The 25,802-nt window shown below is 45.1% G+C and overlaps 1 protein-coding gene and 2 long non-coding RNA genes across 3 annotated transcripts; 1 reads left to right on the top strand and 2 right to left on the bottom strand.

Annotated features, from left to right (window-relative positions):
• The first annotated feature begins 798 nt into the window (after window positions 1–798).
• On the top strand, window positions 799–2,637 carry LOC136439497 (uncharacterized). Its single transcript, XR_010756539.1, has 2 exons — window positions 799–1,053; window positions 1,589–2,637. It is a non-coding gene; the product is annotated as an uncharacterized lncRNA (long non-coding RNA).
• On the bottom strand, window positions 2,006–4,072 carry LOC136439498 (uncharacterized). The gene is made up of 2 exons (XR_010756540.1): window positions 3,816–4,072; window positions 2,006–3,178 (listed from the first exon to the last, which is right to left on the bottom strand). It is a non-coding gene; the product is annotated as an uncharacterized lncRNA (long non-coding RNA).
• A 9,704-nt stretch (window positions 4,073–13,776) lies between these two features.
• LOC136440124 (uncharacterized) lies at window positions 13,777–17,329 on the bottom strand. Its single transcript, XM_066435964.1, has 2 exons — window positions 17,151–17,329; window positions 13,777–14,364 (listed from the first exon to the last, which is right to left on the bottom strand). The coding sequence occupies exons 1-2, from the start codon at window positions 17,203–17,205 to the stop codon at window positions 13,889–13,891; spliced, it is 531 nt and encodes a 176-aa protein (XP_066292061.1). The 5' UTR covers window positions 17,206–17,329; the 3' UTR covers window positions 13,777–13,888.
• Window positions 17,330–25,802: the final 8,473 nt, after the last annotated feature.

Raw genomic sequence — 25,802 nt, 5'->3', positions numbered from 1 at the left:
AGTTGGAAATGTAAAATCGCTAGTCTCTACCAGACTAACTACGCCAGGGTTTCACTTGCAGGCTCCGTTAAACGGGCGAAATGTGATCTTCACTGTGGACTAACTCTACTGGCTAATTATTCCTTTTTCTGCCGAATTCTACGATTCATACGCCCGTAGGAGGGCCTGGCGGAGGCTATGAAATCGCTGTGATTTACGAATTTCGCCGTTAACCCACTGGGAATGCATTCAACTTGCCGTTTCGGAATGCACTCTTGTAAAGACGTGCCAACTGGAGGGCATTAACACCTGACCCGTGTGTCCTAATGCTCCTCCGCTTCATCAATAACTCCCAGCCGTACGACAGTGGAATGACCATGCTTCTGTCGTGAACGACGGGAACCTGTGCCGTTGCATCTCTGGTAACACGGCCGGTCCGTCCGTCAGGTAGCACCGTGATTTCCAAGCTTGACGGACCGTGTGTGGGCTATGGTTTCCTATGGAGAGGCTGGGCGCGCTTGAAGCTAAAACTAGAGTCAAGTTTGGTGAGCGATCCGACGTTAGGTGCTGACAGGTCTCCCTGTGACCTATAAACGTCTTTGTCTTGGCGAGGGCAAATACTTCATTAGCGCTCGCCACCTTCCGGCCTGGCGTCAGCGCCGGTTAGATATGTTATCCGCTGCTGAGTTGGAGCGGCTCCAGCACTCTCGCCAAGAGCAACATGTGCAAACGTGGCCAGGGGACCCTTCAAAAAGAATCTCTGTCGACCCAGCAAAATTCAGCTCGGGGAGACAGCAGGCCAGTTAGGCGCCACCATTCCACGGGGTATAACGTACGTCACGGGATGGCCAGACACATTCGGTGGTCGCAGAGATCTATCAGCCGCAACGCGCAGACACATTCGACGCGCCGCGGAAAAATCAGCCGTCCGCGCGGACCTATCAGCCGCAACGCGCAGACAAATTCGATGCCGCGCGGACCTATCAGCCGCTCGCGCGGAAAATTCAGCCGTGGGACAGCGCCACCAGGTGTCTCACTACTGCCTTCAGAGAGCGCTGGAAAAGCCGCGCCAAGGTAGGTCCTCCACAATTTCCTTCTCTAGTGTAATATAGAGACATCGACTGGTAATCTAACTAGGCCTATCAGGTGGCAGACTATCTTAGGGTCATCCGGAGCCAGAAATAATCGGCAGGTCTTCAAATTAAGTCGAGATATAGGGAGAACAGTTCTAAATCGGTGACACACCACATCGAAGCTATCAAGGTAAACAGTGGCCAATGCCGTATTTTGGGCCATTAGAAGCAAAGACATCGGCGGTATTGACGTCTTTTAGTGTGGTTGGGTGTCCAGAACAACATAACTTACTCTGGAATTGATATAATATGCCCACAGAGCGAAAATATGTGGTAAAAGTGATACCGTTATATAACGCCCCCCTCCCCAATCCTTCAGTATGAACCACCACGTGTAGAACGATGTTAACATATCTTATAGCAGTATTAAAGCCATAAGAAGCGATATTCTTGTGGTCATTTAAATGAAGATACATAGTCATCAATGTTTATCCAGACAATTGCAAAGGCATTCATTTTTGGAATTTGCATTTCAGCCATGGAGTTTGATGAGAAGAACAGGTTTGTGCATGTGACCACAAATCTAAATTCACCTGTTCCACCCTACAAGTCTAGCCTTCAGGAGGGAGATGTAGAACCACCTGACAAGCCATGCCTTGGGGAGGGACAGGGTACCTGGTCTTCAAGTAACAGCACCAGTGGATCCCGTTCAAACACCAGCACTAGTGGATCCAGTGAGGGTTCAGTGCCGTTGGAAGAGTCCAACGAGTTCGATGACCTACCTGGTGTGGTTGTGCCAGCTGAAGATGTAGAAAAGGATGTCTTCTCCCCCACACGCAGGACTACAGTACAGTCTGTGTACACATGGCAAGTGCTAAGCGAACAGTGGTTCACTAGATGAACACAAGCGTCGCTACCATGGGGCTGATAAAGGACCAGCAATTTAGTGTGGGTTGTGCAATGAAGACTTTATTTATGCTAGAGACTTTCAGGATCACTTCGTTGAATCATCCAAGGAGTGCCCAGTTTGTCAGAAAGGGTTCAAGTGAAGAAGCACATGATAGTGCACTCAGATTGGGATTTTTGTGACAAATGTGGAAAGTCCTTTAAGTCATAAGATAAGAAGTCTTGAAGCATCATCACAGAACCCATGACAATCCCAAAGTAAAGACGTTTGTCAGTGTTGCAAGTGTGAACACAGGTTTCATAAAAAGGAAGAACGTGTGTGTAATCATGCAGTAATTCTGGTTCATCTAATTACATTTGTTGTTTCACAAGAAGGTATACCTCATGTATAATGCACCTGTACAGTGCCATATTTTCATCTGTAGTGTTGGGAAAATGACGGCGCCGAGACTCGGTATTTGACTGGTTTTGACTTTGTTCTTCTTTTTTCAAGAGTCAATATTTATAAACGATCAGAATACTTTAATTTGTAATCTATAGCAATAAATTAAGCTACAATGCAATATGATTACAACATAGTACTAGTCATTTGCCAAGTGATATATAACAAGATCAAGAACATGGTATTGCAATTCAGCAAATATATATTTTGTAAACAACCAGAATAAATTTACTTATAAATACCTATATCTTGTGTGTCATTTTTGGATTAACATTTCAGGAAATACAGATGGTCAATACAGTGATGCAACGCTGAGATGGTCCATTACTTAAATCTGTAAATATAACAACATGACAAAGTATAGTCTTCATCTAATATCATGTGATATTTCAAACATACTGCATAGTACCAAAATTGATTAATAATCTACTCAATACATATCTCTATGAATATAGATTTCTACTGCAAATATGGAGTTATTTGAATATTCCAGTTGTACATTGAATGATTTCCGTTGCTTAGTGCCTTTCGTATAAAGGGAGAGAAGCCTACAGTCCAGAAAAAGTGGCCTTGACGCTAGCTCGAGTAGGAGTTGACCAGGAGAGTTGTGTTTCTTTCTGCCTGGGACTTGCTGCAGTGCTGTCATCAATGCCAGTGTTATCTTCTGTTACCCATACATCTTCAACTTCGCAATCTGTGTTTGCTTTCCAGGTGCCCGTTGCTTTGTTTCCACACCTTTTCCGCGGATATAGTGTCAACCTGAGTCGACGAGACATTTCTGAAAAATGTCAGGGTTATTTGCAGTGACACATTATACCTGGGTAATAGTAATACTAGCAATATAATAAACAAGCTTGCGAGAAACGTATGAGATGTTCGTTGAATCATTTAGATGAGTATAATCCCTTAAAATGACAGAAGGTATTCCCCGCATATCGCCAAATTCAATCGAGGCGACAAAGACACTATTGCCTGTTAATGCTTACTTTACTACTACATGTATAAGATACGGGCCGTAACTTTACTAGAAAATGTGGGAGGGGGGCGTTATATAGCGGTATCACTTCTATCGCATATTTTCGCTCTGTGGGCATATTATATCAATTCCCAGCTCCAATTCCAGAGTAAGTTATGTTGTTCTGGACACTCAACCACACTAAAAGACGTCAGTACCGCCGATTTCCTTGCTTCTAATGGCCCAAAATACGGCATTGGCCACTGTTTACCTTGATAGCTTCGATGTGGTGTGTCACCGATTTAGAACTGTTCTCCCTATATCTCGACTTAATTTGAAGACCTGCCGATTATTTCTGGCTCCGGATGACCCTAAGATAGTCTGCCACCTGATAGGCCTAGTTAGATTACCAGTCGATGTCTCTATATTACACTAGAGAAGGAAATTGTGGAGGACCTACCTTGGCGCGGCTTTTCCAGCGCTCTCTGAAGGCAGTAGTGAGACACCTGGTGGCGCTGTCCCACGGCTGAATTTTCCGCGCGAGCGGCTGATAGGTCCGCGCGGCATCGAATTTGTCTGCGCGTTGCGGCTGATAGGTCCGCGCGGACGGCTGATTTTTCCGCGGCGCGTCGAATGTGTCTGCGCGTTGCGGCTGATAGATCTCTGCGACCACCGAATGTGTCTGGCCATCCCGTGACGTACGTTATACCCCGTGCATTCGGACGCCCAAAAAGTGCCTTGGGTCCAATGAGCGCTGGCAGTAACAATCGTAACGTTGGTGAAGGTTAGACATCCAGATAAACACTATTCATGTACAATTCACTGACTCTACTACTGGATACATTATGGAGATCACTTCCGAAGTAGAGTTTGAATTGCTAATCGTAACGTTCCTCAAGAAAAGAAAGGCCTGCTGCTCCGCGCAACAGGGGGCTTGAGAAACGTTAAGATTTTGCATCATTTTCTACATCTGCTTGGAGATTACGTAACGCCACGTTGCTGCAAAGTCTGTCAGAAGCCTGAGGTCATGTAGGCTGAGTACCAGCCCCCGTAGTGACCGCTGGCTCCAAAAAAATCGCTTGCTGGTACTCAGGCTAAAGGTCTAAATCTTGACGATCACGAAGGCTTTAATGACTGGCGTCGCTAACAACAGAGACGAGAGAGAACCGGTGGCCTGCAGGTCAAACCTCGTGTACAGCAGAGGGTGATGGATGGACGGGGATGCAATGGTTACGGCATTGCCATATTATTTTTAGCGTAGTCACCCAAACGCGTAACATATGATATAATCAGGTCACGAATAACCTTCTGCATATAAGAGACCTGTCAGTCAAGAACATCGCAAAACAGACAAAGTCGTGCGGTAAAATATGTGACTGGTACGAGGCACACGCACGTGTTAATTTTTCTAATACAGGTGCATGGTTATAGCCGGATATCTATACCCCAATGTCAAAGTTAAGTTTCAATTCAATCATAATTCAATACATAATAATCAAACCATAGAAACAAATCAGTCATTTCTTAAGGAACAAAGTCCCATCACACGTCACATCCGGCTTCTTGTCCGACAATGATGAACGTCTAGAAAAGGAAGACATTATCACTGCGATTTGGCAGTGCATTGAAAAAGAGATAAGTATTCGTCAACGGCGTCCCCTTTAATCATCTGAAGTCTATCGTCTACTAGTCTGTATAACGCAAACTCCAGCTGCCCGGGGATTTCTGTCCCCTTCCACGCGGGCGGCTATGCGGTTACAGGGCGGCAAGCCGTTATAGGAGCTTGATTGAGTTCAGGCTAATCGTCTACGCACTGTACCGGTGTCTCAGTTGCCAGCGTGGTTTAATCTCCAAGCAGATCTCAACGGTGCGCCAAAAATCGTATATGGTAGCCAGAGTGACTGACTGACTGACTGACTGGAGATTCTCTGGCTAGCATATACGATTTTCGGCACCGTGGAGATCTGCTTGGAGATTAAGCGTGGTTGGCGTGCACGTGTCACGTGTAGCCTATGTATCCGTTCCCGCTACTCCTGGTGACGGGGTGTCCAAATGATCATTCCCGGGTCATCATCGGTATTCCTTATCGCGCATGGGCACATCATGAGGGACATGCCGGCATTTTAAGTGGATTCAAGTGAGCAAAGGTGGCTGGGTAGATTTTCATGTGTCTTAAAGAAACATGACACAAACGCGTCACTCTGGGACATGGGGAGGAGAGACCGCTCGTGTGGAATAGCACATGGTATGTGGAGCTGTCACGTGGCAAACAGACAGGGACGAGACGAAAAAACCTGGGAAATCTTTAGCCTCCATAGCAGGCTCTACCGGGCCTTTTTTGGGTTTATAATACACTTTTTGCAGCTAGCCCGTAACCATCAGCCACGCTGTAACTATCTACGGGCAAAATGGTTACAGCTGATGGTTACAGCTGATGGTTACAGCTGATGGTTACAGCTGATGGTTACAGCTGATGGTTACAGCTGATGGTTACAGCTGATGGTTACAGCTGATGGTTACAGCTGATGGTTACAGCTGATGGTTACAGCTGATGGTTACAGCTGATGGTTACGGGCTGGCTGCAAAAAGTGTATTATAAGCCCCAAAAAGGCCCGGTAGGGCCTGCTATGGAGGCTAGGAAATTTTCGTGCGCCCACGATGACGACTGGCTGCAGTCTACACTTTGAAACACGCAGCATCCAGGGTCATTGTGTCGGGAGCGCATTCTGTGCATCTAGCTCTTCTTCTACGCTAATTAATGATTACTAGTCTACTTGCCACTTTGGTTTTCAGGATGTTGATCACGGAAGTACAAGTCTTCCGCGGGTTACGAAGATGCCGAAATCATTATTTGCTCTGAGCTAGAAATCATCTTTGAAAGCTTCGCACATCTATAAAGGCATCTGAGTTCGCATGTTTTTATTTCGCGGTAAAGAGAAAATGGAGCGTTCACGGGTGGTCTTAAGTTCGCGTTTGAAGCAAAAGTAGCGCTGCAGTCATAGGTGGGCAAAACGCTTCGCGATAGTTTTAGCCCCCCCTCTCACTGGACCCGCGGCACGCTGGCGGCGTCGCTGCGTCCTAAACTTGATTTGTGTTACCTTTGATTTCATAATGGGAATATCATTCAAAACGTACAAGTATGACCAAAAAGACAACAAAGCACACAAAGCTTAAAAAGACTCGTTTTTTGTCGATAAAATTCGTTGAGTGCTTTGTCAATTCGATTGATCTATAGGGCGGTGCCCATCTCCGTTTCATAGCCCGTGGGCCACACTGTGGTGCAATCACTGTAGCAGGGGGCTAGTCCACTGGCAGTGAAGTGTGTTTAACTTCCATACTGTTTCATAAGTATGTACCATTTTTATAAAGTCTTTGGTATGACTCAATGCGCCTCTTGTCCAGAGGTGTCCTACCTGGGGCTTGAACCCCAGTCCTTCTGGTCCAAGTAATTTGAACCAGATGCGGTGAGAGACAAAGGCGCAGACCACTACACCACAGGGACACCCCGCGGGTCCAGTGAGCGGGGGCTTTCATGTTCGCGAACATAAAACCACCGCGAACATTTCTGTAGTTACAATGTTCAATCCTGTATTGGGATGATAACCCAGTAGGAAACTATCCCGCTCCTTCTTTGAAAATCATTGCTTACGACGTGACATGCTGGGCACCCCACCCACCTAACAGGTGTCTGCGACACCACATTCCCGCACGCACCAGAAGTGTATGTGTAGGATATAGTAACTGTAGACCACAAAATAGTAACACGCTGGGACCTGCTGTTTTCCCACCATTTTATCATCTATTTGTCGGTGTCACAGACACCAGTAACGACTTCATGTTTTTGTATCCTGAATTCAATCAACCCTCCTGTGACCGCTCGCCGCCATGTAACCGCCTCGCAACCCGTTCGCGAGGAGGGGACAGAAATCCCGGACAGCTGGACTAATGCTTTTGTAACTTTATATGGTGACGTCTTTTGATTGTATACCACCGACACTACAGTCACAGTTCCTGCTTGGGGTACTGACCTTTAAAACCCAAACAAGCCACTTAAATTAGTGTAACAGACATATCAGCCATTTTCCGTGTATTTGTTCCAGTTTTCTGAAGACGTTTCGGAGGGGGGTGCGCGGGGATCAGATTTAAAAGTCATGTACTGAGCATACTGGTATTTCTAGAACCAGTTCCTATCTCCCACACCCCTCACCGCCGGGGGGCAGACGACGTCCCCGTCGTCTGTTACAACATTCAATAATACTGTAATACCTTCATGGCGTTCTTTATCAGGTTAACGTTCGTCTCATCACCTATCGTCATTATCATCGAAACTTCCAGGCTATCTTCACCAGCCACCGCCAACGTCTCACAGCTCGGCTCCATGTTGTGTCCCAGCACCGGTTCCCACTAACAACATGTTTCATTCGACAGACTTTCTCTATCGTCAATTATTTACTACGTACTACGCCAAGCTTTGGCTTGTATATGGGCACTTCCGTCAGAAATGCACCGATGGACTATTCTATATAGGTCAAGACATACTTACCTAACGACAGGTCATTGACCTCTACTTGACCGACTGTGAACCCGTCAATCTAGGTTAGTATCACTTGACGGCTATTGTGATTGTGTCAAATCTTTCGCTCTCCAAGCAGAGGAATGGGGCCCGGCTGTTTTTTGACGTGTTTTGGGCGTTATGTCGGGCTTTCTATATATACCCGTAAGGCCGTAAAGAAAACGACAAAAAGCCCGACAAAAGCCGGACCCATTCCTCTGCTTGAAGAGTATCAATTTGGGAGTCTTGGCGTTCTTTACCATGTCAACATTCACGCGCAACGGTGCCTGACAACTTCCCTGGCTGACCGGAGTTTCTCTGGCTAGCTTGTACGATTTTAGCACAGTGGAGATCTGCTTGGAGATTAATCTTTAATGCGGTCCACCTTCCCTAGCCACCGTCTCACAGCTCGGCTTCATGCTGTGTTCCAACCCCTTCCCCATATCTGCTCTTACATATTTACCATTACGAAGAAGCGAGGAGAAGTCGAATCCCGTGTAGTTTATAATTCCTGTATTAATTTGACAATGCATAGATGTATCTGTAGGCTATTCTTTTGTTTTGACCTGTACTTAACCCTGTGAGTATATGTGTACAATGAATGTCTTCATTCATTCATTCATTCATTTAAACGACAGGCGTTCGACAGATGGTCTCTATCCACTTTTATTTACTACGCATTACGCCTGGACTACTTGGGCTTGTAAACCTTTGGGGCACTTCCGTCGGGTTGAAGGCTATATATATAGAACATACACTGATGGACGACGAAGGAACCGCCTTTTGTGGCCGCTCTTAAAGGAGTCCTAAACTCCAGAGGGAGAGTTACTTTCAGGAATTCCAATAGATGATAGTTTTAGGAAGTAAAAATGAATACGTATTACAGTATACGATAAATTTCAAACAACATCGTGTTACTTCATTTTATCAAATTCCAAAGCTTTGAAGTTCATTTGACACTGTAACCCCGCGTGACCGCGTATCCTGCACCGGTCGGCTTATCTTAGAACCTTTCCCTGAAGATGCTCTAAATACCAGAACCATGTCAAAAATAGATGACATAGTAGTTAAATAAAGCTGTTCCCTCCTCCTTCATTCTATTCAAATACACGTCGTCTGATGATTTAAAACGGAAGCTGCTGTGTTGTGTTTTCACAAGCAGGACTGATGCTAAACATACCGACCAGTGACGACAGAGGACCGGACTAGGCTCTACCAGCCTCCGCGGGTCGCTGGGAAAATAGTAGAAATTGGCCAAATAGAGTAAATTGTATGAAGGGAGTCGGCTACGGAGAGAGGGTGAAATATGCGCCTGCGAATGAAACCCTCCATGGCCAAAGTCCTACGGCAAACGTTCTCCCTATAGCCGGCGCAGTTAGTCTGGTAGAGACTGGGACCGGACTGTGTGGGTCGGGTCGACTTGCCCTATTATCTCTCCACTCGTAGTACTGGTTATTAGTAAGATTCATGTCACGTCTTCTATTAAAGCTAAGGATGCAGAAGTTACCTAAGATTCACACATCAACTTTTCCTTGTACTCATGATTTTGATAGCCTCCATAGCAGGCTCTGCCTGGCCTTTTTGGGGCGTATAATACACCTTTTTCAGTCAGCCCGTAACCATCAGCCAGCCTGAAACCATTTTGCGAAATGGCCCGGTAGAGCCTGCTATGGAGGCTATGATTTTGAATGGTTTCTGTGGCTATGTAAAATTTACCCTCCTGCATTCAGAGTCGGTGCATCAAAGGTGCATGTAGTGAGTAGACGATCATGACACATGTATCATCTTGTATCTTGCCACATTGTTGTCCTATCACTACGTTGATCTGGTGCGCAATTGGCTTGTGTAAGGGATTTACATGTGTATGTTAAAGCGAGAAATGTAAACCTGAAAATAGAAACTATAGAACGAAATTTCATGGCGTATTCTAACTGGAGTAGCACGAGTACCACAAGTAAAGTAAGATATTGGCTAAGACAAAAGTCGCCTCATTGCAAAGGTCAATTGAAACCCTTATTTTTGCATGCTTGCGCTATCCTTGAGTCAGCAGTGTTAACCCAGTGTTAACTTGTCTTTTAAAGGTCATTTGAGATGTATGTAAAGATGTCTGGACCTATATGAGAAAGTTTTTACTGACTGTTAACCTAATTTCTTTCATATTTTCACATTTTACGATTCGCGAGTATATACCCTGTCATACATGTAGCCTAATCTACAGTACAGTTCCCCGCCGCCTCCAGAAAAGTGGCTAAAACGACCGTCAAATTGCCAAATTTTCGGGAATGGAGAAATCGCCAATGGCTCGCAAAGGGGTTTAGATTTTTCAGGCTTATTTGATTTTGTTTTCGAAAAACCGACCATCTAGAATTAAGAATTTCAATATTTAAGACATTTCACAAACAAAACCATGGTACTGTATATGGTCATTAATAAAATGACACGTTTCTTTTACAATTTACCAATAGAAGTAGTCGAGTGTACAAGTCTTGTCACCACATACAAATTTCTTTCATATTTGTGAAACAAGAAGACGTATAACGGTGTTTCTGACTGTTTGTTTATCAACGGATCCAATTTTTCTTTCGAAATGCTGTAGGGTGCGTGGATTACTTGTGGGTGCAATATAACATTGAACGCCGGGGGAGCTGTTTGATAGACCATGGGCTGAAAGAACAAGCCTGTAAACGTTGTTTGTAAGGGCCCTGTCACACTTGTGCGTATATTCAAGTGCGCATGAGTTGCGCATTAACATTTCTTAGGTTTAAAGAAAGTTTGCGGGGAAGAAGTTGTTTTCTGCGTTGACCCACCGTTATGCAGCCTAGTTATCGAACCAGGGAAATGACTGAAAACTCAATCTTGACCAAAAACATGTTAATACGCAACTCATGCGGGCTTGTATGTACTCACAAGTGTGACAGGGGCTTTACACCGCCTTCTGAAACTTTGCAACATACCCCCTGATGAAGGATAACGGATTCAGTATTTAATATACCATGCTGTGTATCAAATGTTATCGATGGTCATCTATTAAATCAAGTGATCCTTTTCGCCAATGAATTTGCAACAAAGAATTTGAACAGTCGACATGACAGATCACCTGTATTCTTTTGACATTTCAAACAAGTGTTCAGTGTAGCTTACTGGTATCAGTAGACAACTGAGAGCCGGCAAACTATCAGAACAGGTTGTACTGTGCCAACAGTGTTTCACGCGTGGCGGCTTTTTTCCGACGAGATCGGTATCTAGAAGCCGGGCGGGTCGAACCGCCAATACAGCCGGACACTCATCACTCCTGTTCCTATGTCACACATATCATTCTCATAAGGCTCTGCTGTCTCATTGTGCACCCTGCATAAGGTACAGTGTAATCACACTTATTATATAGCGTAATCTTATTATGTTTACAACTCAATTTATTTTGTAGTTCCTCTTCTTTTCCATTTGTTTCATTAGGATTTATGGTACAATTTCAATTTGTTCTTTCGTTAATTTTGCTTAGTTTTGATTATGTATAATTTTGTAAAAAGTCACATTGTCTAGTTTAGGGGAGGCCCATGAAAAGCCCCCTAGGCTCCTGCCCCCCCCCCCCCCATGCATGTTTTCTTTTTGTCCTGTTTATCTTTTTATGATTGTACATATATGTGAATAAACAATACAAAATAAACAATAAACCCTTTTTTTATTGATTCATGTAACGTTATACAGGCATTGACCGACATGAGAGAACATGGCAAATGCATGCAGTGGTGAAAGGTCTATCTAAATAAATGTTATTAGAATAGACTGTTATTGATGGAAATTAGGTCAACATTCTTTTTCTTTCTTTCTGAAACCTGGAGAAAACGCGATGCGTGCGTGGATGTCTTCCGTAAAATCACGTCAACGTGACCTAACAGTCTGCTGACGTCGTCTTCACTTTCACTTTCATATCCCCCACCCAGCCCCTACCTGATCCCATTTGGTACGTACCATTTCCAACCAGCCAATCCGTGCCTAGTTTGGGAAGACCGGTGCCATCTCATCTCGCCTTGGAGCAAAGCCCTCCAGAAGTTGGGACGGTTCCAAACATATCCATTACGTAACACTAACACTTATAATTTAAAACAGATTTACAACCGTAGGCGTCTCGCCTGGCGAGCAAGGTCAGACATGCAACCTTTCAGTAAAGATCATAGCCACGATTGTTAAGACCAAAGGTCTAAAAATAGTTCTTAATCACCAATTTAGCGGTTTTATATTCAATCTGTATGACCTTGACATTACAAAAATGGTTGTGTGTCACCTTCCAAGTAGCAGGAAACTACTCCCTGCTGTTACCGGGCTCCTGGCTTGTCTGACTGGCGCCGGGACTCACAGATTCCTTATGAAAACATGAAGGTTTTAAAGGAACATTTGTCTTCGTTTGAAGACTTGTGTCAGGGGATTTGTCAGTCTGAGCCTGCAGGTTACACTAATGGCCTGTTTTCGAACAAGAGTGCTACGGTATAAGTTACTACATTGATAGCTAGATGATCCTTTGCATGCCTCAGGCCTTCATGACTTCAATGGAACGTGGCCTGTAGGACAATTTGAGTTTTCATGATTGAAACGATGTGTGTTCATAGACAGGTGGCTCTAATATCAATTCAAGTCAGTCGTGATTCTACAATCTAACCTTAGCATGAAAGTTCATTTGTGTTGGTAGAATTCATTATTAAAAAGACTTAACTTTTCGTCCAACACTGTAAGAGAAATTCCGTGAACAGGGTTGATGGAGTCAACCGAAAATTTGGGGTAAGTCCAAATTTCTCTTACAGTGCCGGAATGGACGAAAAGTTTAGTCTTGTTAATAACAATCTAAACTTAAGAAGATTTGATCCAAAGAATACAACAACAGTCACTTGTAACATTTTATTTTCCGACATTTGCATGATTCTTATAAGGATTCGGATCACTCATATGTACACAATATTTCTGGCGTGCAGTTCATCAGATGTCCGCTAGGAAACGACCCTGACCCAAAGTAGGTATCAACATGAAGATGAATGAACCGGTCACATGTGTGCCCTCTCACATCTGGGATCTGTTTTCTCCGTCACGACTTGTTTTTCTACATCAAGGACTCGCACTATCCAGAGTATATCCTGGGGGCTTCAGTATTCACAATATAAACAGGGGAACTTCAGTGCTTGGAGTGATCCTGGCTTACAGCCGTGATGTGCAACAAGAATCTGGATAATTGGTCAACGTAAACACATGCCCAGGTCTGTAACGGTAATACACATTGCTGGTGTATACAGCACTGGATGTCACAATAAATACACATTAGTACAAGGTTATCCCATGTCCGGCAGTGATGGTTAGCTGTCTCACTGGCAGGTTGTGCATCAGCACAGTGGCTGCCGAAATGTGTTAGGGCTCTGTCACACTTGTGCGTATATTCAGGTGCGTATGAGTTCCGCAGTAACATTTTTTGGTTTAAGTAAATTTTGCGGCGAGGAACTGTTGTTTTCTACTTTGACCCATTGTTATGCAGTCTGCTTATAAAGCCAAAGAAAGCAATTCTTCAGCTGCAAACTTAACCTAAACCAAAAACATGTTGATACGCAACTCCGATGCGGGCTTGTATATACGCACAAGTGTGACAGGGGCTTTTAAAAGAGGGTGTCCTCACTACAACCTCCTTAGTCATATTTTAAGAACAAATCTCCTCCGTTTGGATACAGAGAGTGGTATGCAATCAAACAACAAACCTGAACCTTTTTACAACATGTCTACACCAAGCGTGCCTTTTGAGCCCGCACTACTCTAACATTTATGCTGATGCCCATACGGTCAAACCAAGGAGGTTAAGTGATTTAACCTCCTTGATCAAACATAACATACTGTCTGTTGACAATGCAATATACAAAGCCATAACTGTCTCGTTTGCACCTGAGTTCGTAGGTAACATTTCTCACAAAGGAATGTATGGTAAGAACAGAGTTCTGAGACAAGGTGTTCTACTCTCTGTTTTGTCGCTCCCGTCGGCTGGGTTTCTCGCCCTTGAGAGCTCTGCGGCACTGCCTCTGCTGCTTGCGGGTAGGAAGGTCTCGGCACCGGTCCATTTTCTTCATGTAGTGCGTCTGGACCTGGCAACATTTCATAAACATGGACGACGCGTCCTTCAGAGGAGCACACTTCTCCACCTTCCGCATCAGGCCCTTCTGGTTCCGCTTGCCGGCCGGCTCGGACCCGTGGAACTTCATCTTCTTCTTGTGCGCTCCGTTATTCTTCTTGGCCACCTGGTGGACGTCGACTGAGCAGGACAGCTGTTTCAGGGCGACGCGCTTGCCGATTTTACAGCACTTGCTGGGGGTGAAACTCCGTTGTCGGGGCTTCGGCTTTTCTATCACCTCCACCTCCATGTACGGCTGCACCTCTCCATTCTGTCCGCTAGAGGGCGCCACTTCTGCAGGCCTCCCCACTGGCACGTTGGCTGTGGATGGGAAACGACAGATATGTTGGTAAGACAAGTCTGGAACACAACTGTCAACGGCTGCTTACACCTCCGAGTGGACTGCTCTAAGCTGACACGGAAGACTGGCGGACATGTGCCCTGATGACATCCAGGGGTCACTGTCCCACAACTTAATTTGAACAAGTTCTCGCATCATTCTTTAACAATGTCTTACTGGTAATGCATCAAATAGTCTACTTAATAAACGATGTTACTTAACATGACGTCATTGAAAGTAAAACGATCTGTTCCTGATTTATAGAGTTTGTTCCGCGTTTTTGTTATTTTACAGTTAAGAAGGAAGTATCAGCCTTTCACTTCCCGAGTTTCCCGTCTTGTTCCCAGTTTCCATGCAGCTATTCTTAGCTGTCCCCAACCCAGGTCCATGTGGCTATTATCACTTACATGTATGTTAAACGACCTGTATCTAGCTGTATCTGTTTACAGCTTGTATTGTTGTTTTATGTCCTTGTATGTTCCATGTGTTAAGTTAAGACGACCTGTACCTAGCCCCTCGGGGCACGAATGCACAATAAAGGTCTTTCATTCATTCATTCATTATCCCGCGCGCGGGAAGTCTGACACCGGCATCACCTGTACAACCTTACAGCCCCACCCTCAGGTATCACCTTACATACAGGTCACTGAACTCAAGAACAAGATCCATAATGTAGGTTGACCCGTGCGCATATCGCAAACATTCCTGTGCTCACAAACTAGATGTTTGGTGGATTACAGTGATTTACAGTGATCAAACTTCGATAAAGACGACAGCTCATTTGTACATCACCAATCAGTAGAACAAACACACACAGGGGTTAATCCGTGCCCCTGCTCCTGTCTGGCACCGTGGTGTAAAAATGTTCACCAGGAAATCAAATCACAACTTTGTTTTTCCTGCCCAGAACGACAAGATTCTTTGGAAATTCCGTGTATTGACCTCACGTCGCCGACATATGGCGCCTGACAACCCTGCGTCCCTGCGCCCCGTTTCCCTGTGGCGAGAGGTGTTTACGGAGATTTCCCGCTCTAGGTGGATACGCTAGGCGTGGCAGTGCTTTGCCAAGCAAACAACAGTTATTTTTTTTACACTCAATGCGTACTACAACACGATTTCAAAAGTGTAACGTAAAATCAGTTTTCAGAACTTGGGCTTTATGCCCGATACACATACTAGTATATGCTGCATCAGTACGAAAAGAGTTCCCCATCTCAGCGGTCCAAAACAGAATCGCGTTGGACAGGCACCTCGACCTTTCGTATGTTATTCATTCTGGTCGCCCTTCTGCATGACTCAAGGCAGTCCAGTATGTCGCTTTGTCCAGTGTTCAGTCGCTCGACATGTTCGCTAAGCCCACATTTTTGCACACAATCGTCTGTCCCGAATGAATAACCAAGCTACCCGCTATTGAGTAGTGACTCATGACTGCCACAATCGCCAAACCACAAGATAAACACCGACCACTGCCACCGCCTGAGCGCACCTCAACCAACAGCCACGCGCCCCACAACCCCCGACCGCAGCTAAACCAATGGGTCAACTTTGAGCGACAAATAAATCATCGGGCTAGGCTAAGGTCTAAATGAGTCTAAAACTGTGGCCACGAAAAAAGACGCTCCTATATCTCTAAATCCAGCGGTGCTTGAGTGACCTTGAATGTTATTCCACTACAGTAGGGAACGACGAACTGCCGGGCGGCACAGAGAGAACGGCTAACCACTGCGACTGATCCTAGTGCAATGTTTACTACCTATAGCCTAGGTTACACATAGCCGAACATGGCCTCCCGACTCTCCCCCGACCATGGTTGGAGTGATTCGTGAGTGCTTCGGGAGCTTGCTCGGTTGGCGTTCGGCCGAGTCGGCTGGCGTTCTGCTGAGTCGGCTGGTGTTCGGCTGCGCCAGCCGAATGTTTTGAAAATTTCAAAACATTCGGCTCTGGACGGAGGGTCTGAAATGGGTCGGCTGGTGTTCGGCGCGGTCGGCTAGTGCTCGGCTGGTATTCGGGATTGAGTAAGTAGTAAAATTAGAACCTAAACCACGCCAGAAACACTACTGACTTACTCCCAGCTAGTTTCCAACCTACCCATAACTCACCCCAAGGCCGTAGACAAAACTCTGCTAACTAATTCTCAACCATGTGACTACTGTCGGAACGTAGGCGAATCACCCCCGACCTTCACACGACCAAAAACAAAGAAGAAGACTAAAAGCAGTATTAAAGCTAGCCATGATCCGAATTAGATCTCTCGGTGATGTTAACAACATAATAGAATGGATTATTTTGATTAAAACCGAAAATGACCCCTCTTTTGAAAGTCGCTGAATATGTCCATTTAAATTCGTGAGAGGGTCTGCAATCGATCGGGGTTTAGTCAGGAGAGATTCGGCAGTCTGCGGCTAGAGGTCGGGATGGTTGGGAGTAAGCTAGAAAGCATTCGGGGCCCATTCGGGAGTAATTCGTGTACTGGTTAGGAGATGATCGGCGCATCTTCGGCGCATGTTCGGCGCCAAAGATAGGCGTGGCCCAAAAACTGGTCAGAATGCTCCCGAACTACCGCCGACCTGAGTCGGCTAGCGTTCGGGAGCCATGTTCGGCTATGTGTAACCTAGGCTTATGGGACGCCACTCCTAAACAACAAATCAACACATTTTTCTCTTCGAAACAGTTCCGTGACGACTTGATATAGCGGAAGATATTTTCCATTGCTCAAAACACGCCATTGCCTCCCGACCCCGTGAGTAAAAATAACGTCTGTGCTCACCTGTGTAGGACGCCACCGCCAAGCCCAGGGTAAACAACAGCTGGAAGGTTCTCATTTCTATGGACTACAGTCAGTCGGCTCTCTGTAGAAGCGGCGCAAATAAAACACACACACGGCAGTTCCTCCGACGTTTCGCCGCTAGCCTCCTTACACGCTCACCACGAATGTAACTGTAGTTGTTTTTCAGCCGGCTTTTATACAGCACGCTGTTATTTATGACGCTCTCGCTTGCATATTCAGTAGGCATGTCGGATTTCCAACACGTCAATCACAGTAGCACCACGGATCGCTCCACCAATGGGGACGCCCCATGGACGATTACTCGTATTTACCAAAATAACAAGGAAAGTGTCCGAAGAGTCAGAGAAGCCAACACGTGAGACTACTTGGCGCCGAGACAACAATCTTGTTTTCCTGCCAAGGGGAGGGACTTTGTTGGAGAGAGGGCGGGAACGCACGGGGAAAACGTTGTTGTGGTCACCTTACACTGCGCCGCACGCGTGCCGGGCCCTCTTACTAGCCATCCGTCAACGCTTAAGTGTTACCCGGCGCTATGTATTAAGTATACCCTAACTCAACAGAGGGTAGTGAAACGAGCGCTAGTTCCATCCCAGACAAGATACAGGAACACCTGACAAGTCCAATTCATCAGCCTTTGTCCAGCCTCAGTTTGTGCGTCCGTGTGTCCGTGCGTCGTATAGTAACGGGATCTGTAGGGTTAAGTTCATAACGTAGGATGGGGAAGTAACGAGCTGTGTAGATATTGAAGCAGCCGCGTAGATTCGCATGGGAAACGTTATTTCTCGAGAAAGTTGAGACTAACAGAAAGACAAAATTGAAAGGAGAACGCAATGTGTTATAGCGCAAAACCATGGCAATAGTTGCTCTTTAGACGAAACGGACTATCATTTAGAATATAAGGTGCTAGCCTGCACATTTGCCAAATCTAATATCAAAATGTACATTGTAGCCTTGTGTACTAGCCTGAGTGTCATCATTTCAGTTCCAGGCTCTACCTGTTTGGTGAAGGTAGAGCCTGGAACTGAAACAGGATGACACTCAGGCTATTGCAATTGTGTACAGGTGTATACCATTCATAGCGGTACACCAAGCCCTGTACCCTGTTTATTGTTCATACCAACACTCCTGGCGTGCATGGCTGTTTGAGTCTGCTTTCACGCCACATTAGTGCAGGCCGGGCAGTAGTGTCAGTCACTGACCGGTGACCTGTCTCACCTGGGGTTTGACAGGCGGGCACGTGCGCCAGGGGTGACACAAGCCCGGGGCACGCCTGCTCACAATAACCACCGCGCCTGATTGACAGGTACAGGTCTGTCCTGAGAGGGCCTGGGCGGATTGGGTGATCTGCCCCGTACCTGGGGAGTCTGGGGTCTGACTACTGTGTTACACACCAGCTTCCACATGGAGGGAGCTGTAGGAACATCCCAATTATATTATATCTCCTCTATAGATATGAAATTGATTGTACATGCCATGTAGGCAGCAGTCGGAAACACCTGTACAGTTTGTACGGACGTGGTGGTAAAAGGAGAAAGTGTGATTAACGTAAGCAGAGTTTCAACCTTCACTGGTCTTGTGTAACTTGATACTGAAAACAAACTAAATTGAGAGGTGCTAAATGCTCAGATTTCTCGGTGCTGTGCCCTGTACGCTGTCTTATCACATACGTGCCTGTAGTCACGTCCCGAGGACGAAGACAATTTCCGAGAAGACAGCACTATATGTCTGTATGAAACCGCCCAATGGGAGATAAGGAACATCAGGAGCCACACAGAGGCCATCTACGTGCGAGTCCAGGCGTCAAGTACCGCTCTGTCCTTGTCTAAATGGTGGGAATGTGTTTCAACATTGGCATATTTCCCAGGATATGTACACATCTTCATCAAAACAAGAATCCTGATCAGTCCTGAGGTAGTCACGAGACAAGGAGGAATCCGGGAGATGAACGTTGTCAAGAGGTATAGAATATCAAGTTCCATCTACCGCCTGAAACCGAACTCGACGTACCATTGAAAAAGTATACTGACTAAAGAAAGGTATAGAATAGTAAATATTCAGGTCATCCCACACACTGGACACACCTGCCCGTGCCATTCTGAAGCTATGCCATCTCCAAGCAGATAGTGGGAAGGAAGATGATATATGTTTTGCTGACAAGGAGGGCAGCAGCATGGAGGTCAGAAAAACGGTTCCGACCTTTCCCCCATGTTTGCTCGGAGACCGACAGTTATGGCCGAAGTAAGCACCAAACACCTATATGTAGACGGTGGAGCTTGAAAACAGCATATCGTGTTCTTGTCCAGCCGTGCACTGTTACACCGCATGTCAGCAACGTTATGGCCGTGTCGACATAAATTGTCCGTGGTCGAGACACAAGTCCATACTTTACTGATATCTGATAGGACAGGGCAAACGCTGGTCAAGCACGTCATGGAAACTGACCAGGCCAGGAGTGTTTACTACTGAAAATACGAGACAAAAATACGAGACAACCATAGCTCTACGGGTACAGCAAATCTAAGGCACAACGAATCTTCGTCGTTCATGCACCGATCAACTTTTCTGCTATTCTAACGATTATGTCAATGATGATCTATGAAAAACAGAAACGTATGTCATGATTTACACTGTCAAGTAGCAATCTACCTCGAGTAGATGCTGAGTATATGTCAACGATGTAGTCATTGAAAATCAACATTCACTTGTGTCAAGTCTAGAAAGATATGCATGTTTTCTGTCCTACTCCAAACATTTGTCCGAACGCGGCCATAGCGTGCCTCCACAGTGATGTCCGGTATTAAGTCGTCCCCGTCTAATATTTCACACAGGCATTCTCTTGCCAGAATTTTGATCCAAGAATCCAACTAATGTGATCAACAAAAACGAAGCCAATGGTTGCACGGTACAATTATGCATAACAGCCAAATCAGACGATTCAAGATATGTCAAAATTATAGAAGAAAAGGCAGTTTTGGTATGAGTATCTAGGGCTAGGCTCTACCAGCCTCCGCTGGTCGCTGGAAAAATAGTAGAAATTGGCCAAAATAGAGTCATTGTATGAAGGGAGTCGGCTACGGAGATAGCGCCAAAGTCCCCCGGCAAATGTTCTCACTATAGCCGGCGCGGTCAGTCTGGTAGAGACTAATGAGCATCTAGGTACGGCGCAAAATCGACACATTGATCGTTCTGAGCTATTGACAACAATGGGCTGATTCAGCGTGATGCGCCTTTCAAGGGAAACATTTTCTCCTTTATCTCATGACGCTCAGTGAAGAAATATATTCCCATCAAAGAAAGAGAATGCCTTAATTTCGCTTCTCATCTTACATTATTTATGGGGAACATGGGACACTTGTTCGAAGCACCCCCCACCCCCACCTCCTTTACCGAACTTCATCCCACCGACCTCAGTGACCTGTTCTGTTCCCCTCACCTCTCACACGTCATACGCATGTTTTCTATGGGTAGATTTGCTTTCAGAGTTTGCATTCCTGCGTACAGATCTCGACCACTTAACCGCTCCAAAAATATTTGTTATAGAAACTGGAGAAGGGTGATGTAATGTTTGTTTACGATCCCGCATTTTTTGGATAAGCGATGTTGAATAAAGACCGTCGGTGCTTATTTCTTAAAGGATTAATGAACTGACTCATGGCCAGAGTCGCATACATGACTGTGCAATAGTACGATTATTAATATGCTGATTCCCTTTGGCAATATCGCGTCTTGAAAACACACCACAATAGCGATGGTGACGTTGGACCCTATAGAAACTCCCAGCCTTGTTTTCAATCGTTGCATCGACTGAACGGCAGCAATGACGTCATACGACGACAACACAATCGATCAAGGTCAAACACCTGTTTACCTGGCTCCTTCATAAATCTATTCATAGGTCCGGTTGAATAGGTCAGTGCTTCTCTTTAAAGGGGAGATGGAGGGAAGAATGTCAACCATTGGAATTTATCTACAGGCATATGATTAGTGTTAGATATCAACATCAAAAGAAGAAAAACATTTGAACTTGTTTAAGGGGGGAAAAGCGCGAAGCGTTGCTCTACCAGGTTATGGGCATCATATATAGTGATGAATACGTAGTAATTTCCATAATTGTGAGATGCGTTTTGTCATTTAGGACATTTGTGTTCAACATCATCTTTATTGCACAAGACACACATTTAAAATCAACAACGTACAACATACAAGATGAATGATTTAAAAACCTCGGCCGGCCCCTTAATCAGTAGAATCTGGAGGGCGCAAGATAAAAGTTACGTGCATCTGCCTTCCGAAACGTATAGACATACTGTATTGCACAAGATATTTGCTGTATTGCACTTACATGATAATATACATAGTTGTTTATACATAGTCATAAGTGTTCTAAAATGTAGATAGATCTTATCGGCTTGAAAACAACCCCGACGGTGCTACTGGTGGTGGTGAAAGCAGGACCACATGAAGAATCGATGATGATATCCCTTACATACAGACGATGCACGTTTTTCCGACGAAATCCGGTCAACTAAAGGTCATCGACCTTCCCGTAAACACGAGTGTTTGTCTACAGGTGAAAGGTTACCTGCTTTCTATTCAAGAGCGGAAGAAGCTGATGTCAGGGTGTGGGCCAGCTTTGTCGAGCTGTCTTCCTTTTCCAGGTCAACAGCTCAGGAGAGCCGCTCTCATGTGTAAACAGCAATGTTTGTCACCTAAGATCGACCCCCTTGGTCAGGATGTTCGTAGTATGAGAGATACTCAACCATGCTTGTACAGCCGTACATTTCATCTTCAACAGGCCGGACTAACGCGGGGGGACGGAAGCGCTGATGTTGAGGAGGAGGTGCGGTCTGTGAAGAGCATCTCCACCAATTTCACCTTGTTTGCTTGCGTGAAATACGCTCTCTCCATACAAGCTTTCAATATTGCCCCGGAAGATGAACATAACTACGTCTTCGTTTCACTTTTAGTGAAGGCAAATCAAATACACACTATTTTCATTCGGCGACACATATTGAAGATCTTGTAACTGGAAATGATTAAAGCGCAACGCTGTTTTCAACAGATGGGTTGAAGAGTGTGTTACGTAACCCACATGTTTCCTACTTATAGTTGTTTACATTTTTCACAGAATTTGGACGCGATCCAAAGCTATCGCCACTGTTTGTCACGACACAAGCATACACAAACAAAACGTACTATTGATGCTCACTGGCCTCTGGTACGCCCCATCTCACAGTCAAAAGAAGTAGGCCTGAGAAGGATGAACGTCCCGAGACAACATGTTTACGTCCTTCCTGCAACATCACGCCACTGCTCTTGTTGATTTCGACAGTGGAAGTCCAAGGAAACATCTATTAATAGTGACAATCGCTAGTCTTTTAAGCCCCCCCCCCCCCCCAGGCTAGGTACAGGAAGTGATCAATGATGATCGAAAATGATAAACTCAAGTTGGATGGAGTCATTCCCGAATGTGTCTATATCCGATCGTGTAGATAGATAAGAGATTCGTTAGATTTATTACCCAATACATATACATATAAATATGTGTAAAATACATACGAGGTTGTTCTAGGAAGGTTTAACCATTCATCCTGTGCTTGTATGTTTGCAATAAAGATGGTTATAACGTTAACACAGCTACGGAAAGTGAATAGGTGTATATTATGGAGAATGTTTGCACTGTCTATGTTTAGAATTTCACACACAGCAACCTTTAGACGTGCCGTGTCACACCAGGACAGTATGGTCATTGAGGGCGGTTCGGACACACTCGGCGTACTTCCGACATCTCCTCCTCAACCGGGAGGTCGTCGTGCAGTCCTGATGGCCATGGCTCTATCACAAAAACTGGACTTTCATCCCATTCCTAACATATTCTGCAAAGGACATGTTTCTTAGATCCGGTTAAGTCGATCCTATCTCTAGAACGTTTTGTTAACTTTCCAGTTGGTGTTGACATTGATATTGATATTGGATTGACATAGATATTTATGAAATTTGTATTCCTTATGAAACTAGACAAGCCATATCTCATGAACCCTGTATGCTTATTCACTTACAACTGCCTTAAGAAGCGAGAAGAAATTGAACATGTACATAGCGGTATTAATTAGTATTTAGATGTAGTTAGATACCAAATTTCTGTTACCGCTGTAACTATTCTTCTGCTTGTCACCATGACCTGTACTTAGCTCATCAGAGCATAAACGTGCAATAAGGGTCTTTCATTCATTGGTTAACAGTTTATAGTATCCGTTACCCCGGCCGTGACCCCATCACCTGACAGGTCGGCCGGCCACGCCCCTAGTCCGTGTTCTCAAGTGTGTCGGACAGGTGCTTACAGGCCGCGATTTACATGAAGCAAACCAGTGAGAGACACACATTTTCCGTGGGAAGCATACCGCAGATATACTGTTGTATTACTGCCCATGACATGCACGTGTCTTCTCAAGTTCAGGAAAGTATTATGAAATGTAGGTACCCACCCACTTTCCCTCACTCCCACACGCAGAATGTATGTCACGGTCACGAGATAAGAACGTATCATCACACTTCTCCAGAACGGAAACAACAAGGCCACAGGCAGCGAAAGAAGGCAATATTTTCAAATCTTTGCCCTTCGCCACAACTGTGTTCCGACTACCGGCTTAGGCACACACCATAAACACGACGTTCCTTCAGTGCTGTCCTCGGCTGACGTCACTACCAGCCCCGGAATGTGGCTCGCGTCCAAGAGTAAACTGTCTCCTTCTTGATAACAAACCTGACCTTTGACATCGTACCACAAGGTCAAGGAGTGAATCTGGGACATTGCTTCTATCGTTCTATGTCACCAGCTTCTCAGTACTTGGCAAGAAAACAAGGCAAACGACTGAAGAGGGCACTACTTGTCCTTGATGCTGAATGAATCTAGAACAATAGACTAGAACTGGCGTCTGATATGATTTTGTGTGTCTGTGCTTGTATGGCATTTCAGGGACACTGTAGCCCTTCCTGAAGTTCAAGTACAACCTTATCAACAACCGTCGTGTTTTGTAGCCGAACGCCGGTTCCTAGTCACGCCACCCACGTAACGTACACAAGGCACTCATGCTTTCCGTAGCTGAATTATAACTATCTTTATTGTGAACAAACATACAAGCACAAGATGACTGCATGATTAAACCTTGGTATTTTACACATATATATGTATTGGGTAATAAATCTAACAAATCTCTTGTCTTATGTATCTACACGATCGGATCTAATAGACTTGAGCACATTTTCGATCATCATTGATCATTCCTGTACCTAGCCAGGAGGGGGGGGGGGCTTAAAAGACTAGCGATTGTCATTATTAATAGATGTTTCCTTGGACTTCCACTGTCGAAATCAACAAGAGCAGTGGCGTGATGTTGTACGAAGGACGTAAACATGTTGTCGTTCATCCTTCTCTTACTTCTTTTGCCTGTGAGATGGGGTGTACCTACTCTCCAAGCAGAGGAGTGGTTCCGGATGTTTTTGATGTGTTTTTAGGCGTTTTTGTCGGGCTTTCTACTTTATCATGTTTTTTTTCTCTCTATAAACCATACAGATGTCGCACTAAAGATCTACAGGCCATGAGAAGGACAGCCATCATATAGTTTCTCAACCGGTAGCTCCTGGTACATACTGTGAACACGTACTTTTGCGTGAACAGTGTATACTTCATGAAATAGCTTGAAGGCATCCAGAGCATTTTATGAGGCATTAAAACTGGAATTACCAAGCATTCAATGACAACCGAGGAAGAGATGCAAACTGTCAGATTAATCATACAGTAGAGCAAAAATACCAGCTTGAAAGAACACGCGGATAGTCGACATACACCGTAGACGAGAATTCAAGACATTATCCGCGTCAATTCAGTGTCCGACATTTATCACTGTGTCAGAACAAATGAATAAAACAAGAACAAAAAAATTAAAGAACAAAAGGATGATAAAAGGAATGTGTCAGATGCTGCTACTTAAAAAAAAAATCTAGCCTCTTCCTTCGCAGAGTACAACCCTTTGGCGACCCTTTGATTCATCACAACACGCGACTGGGAAGCCTCAAGCCGCTTGATGCTTAGTTTTTCCCACGGACATGTTAGCTTCCCTCCCACACAGGAAGTGAAGTTCAACACCATGTCCTAATTCAGGCACGATGTTCCCACAGTGGTAGAAATACCGTCCTGCGGGTGGCCAAGGTTCCCAAGTAAACATCGAACCTTTGTGCCGGGATGCATGTCGGGTGGCAACCAGATGTACAGACCAAAAATAACATGTCCACACAACAGGTGTAGGTGACAGGTGTCATCTAAAATAGACGACCCGGGAACATTGTCCAACAGTCAGGGCTGCGTCACAAGGGACACAGAATACCCCGACAGAAGAATCGAGCTAACCTCCCGTTACAAACATAGAAACTGTCGCCACAATAGGGATGGCCCTGGAGGAATGCGTCACGACAAGTGTGAGAAAAAACGGCCAAAAATGATTCCCTTAAAAAGCTCTGGGGTTCAGTAGGGCGTGAGACTGGGATAACCACCTTCAGCTTGTTGTCAGTCTGCGGTGTCGATGACAACACTGCCTTATCAGGGGTAGCGTTTCATTGAGTCGATGAAATGTT

Source organism: Branchiostoma lanceolatum, chromosome 8, assembly GCF_035083965.1.
Source record: "Branchiostoma lanceolatum isolate klBraLanc5 chromosome 8, klBraLanc5.hap2, whole genome shotgun sequence".
Taxonomy (NCBI): Eukaryota; Metazoa; Chordata; class Leptocardii; order Amphioxiformes; family Branchiostomatidae; genus Branchiostoma; species Branchiostoma lanceolatum.
Note: the sequence above shows the minus strand (reverse complement) of the source record. Positions and strands in the feature narration are given on the sequence as shown.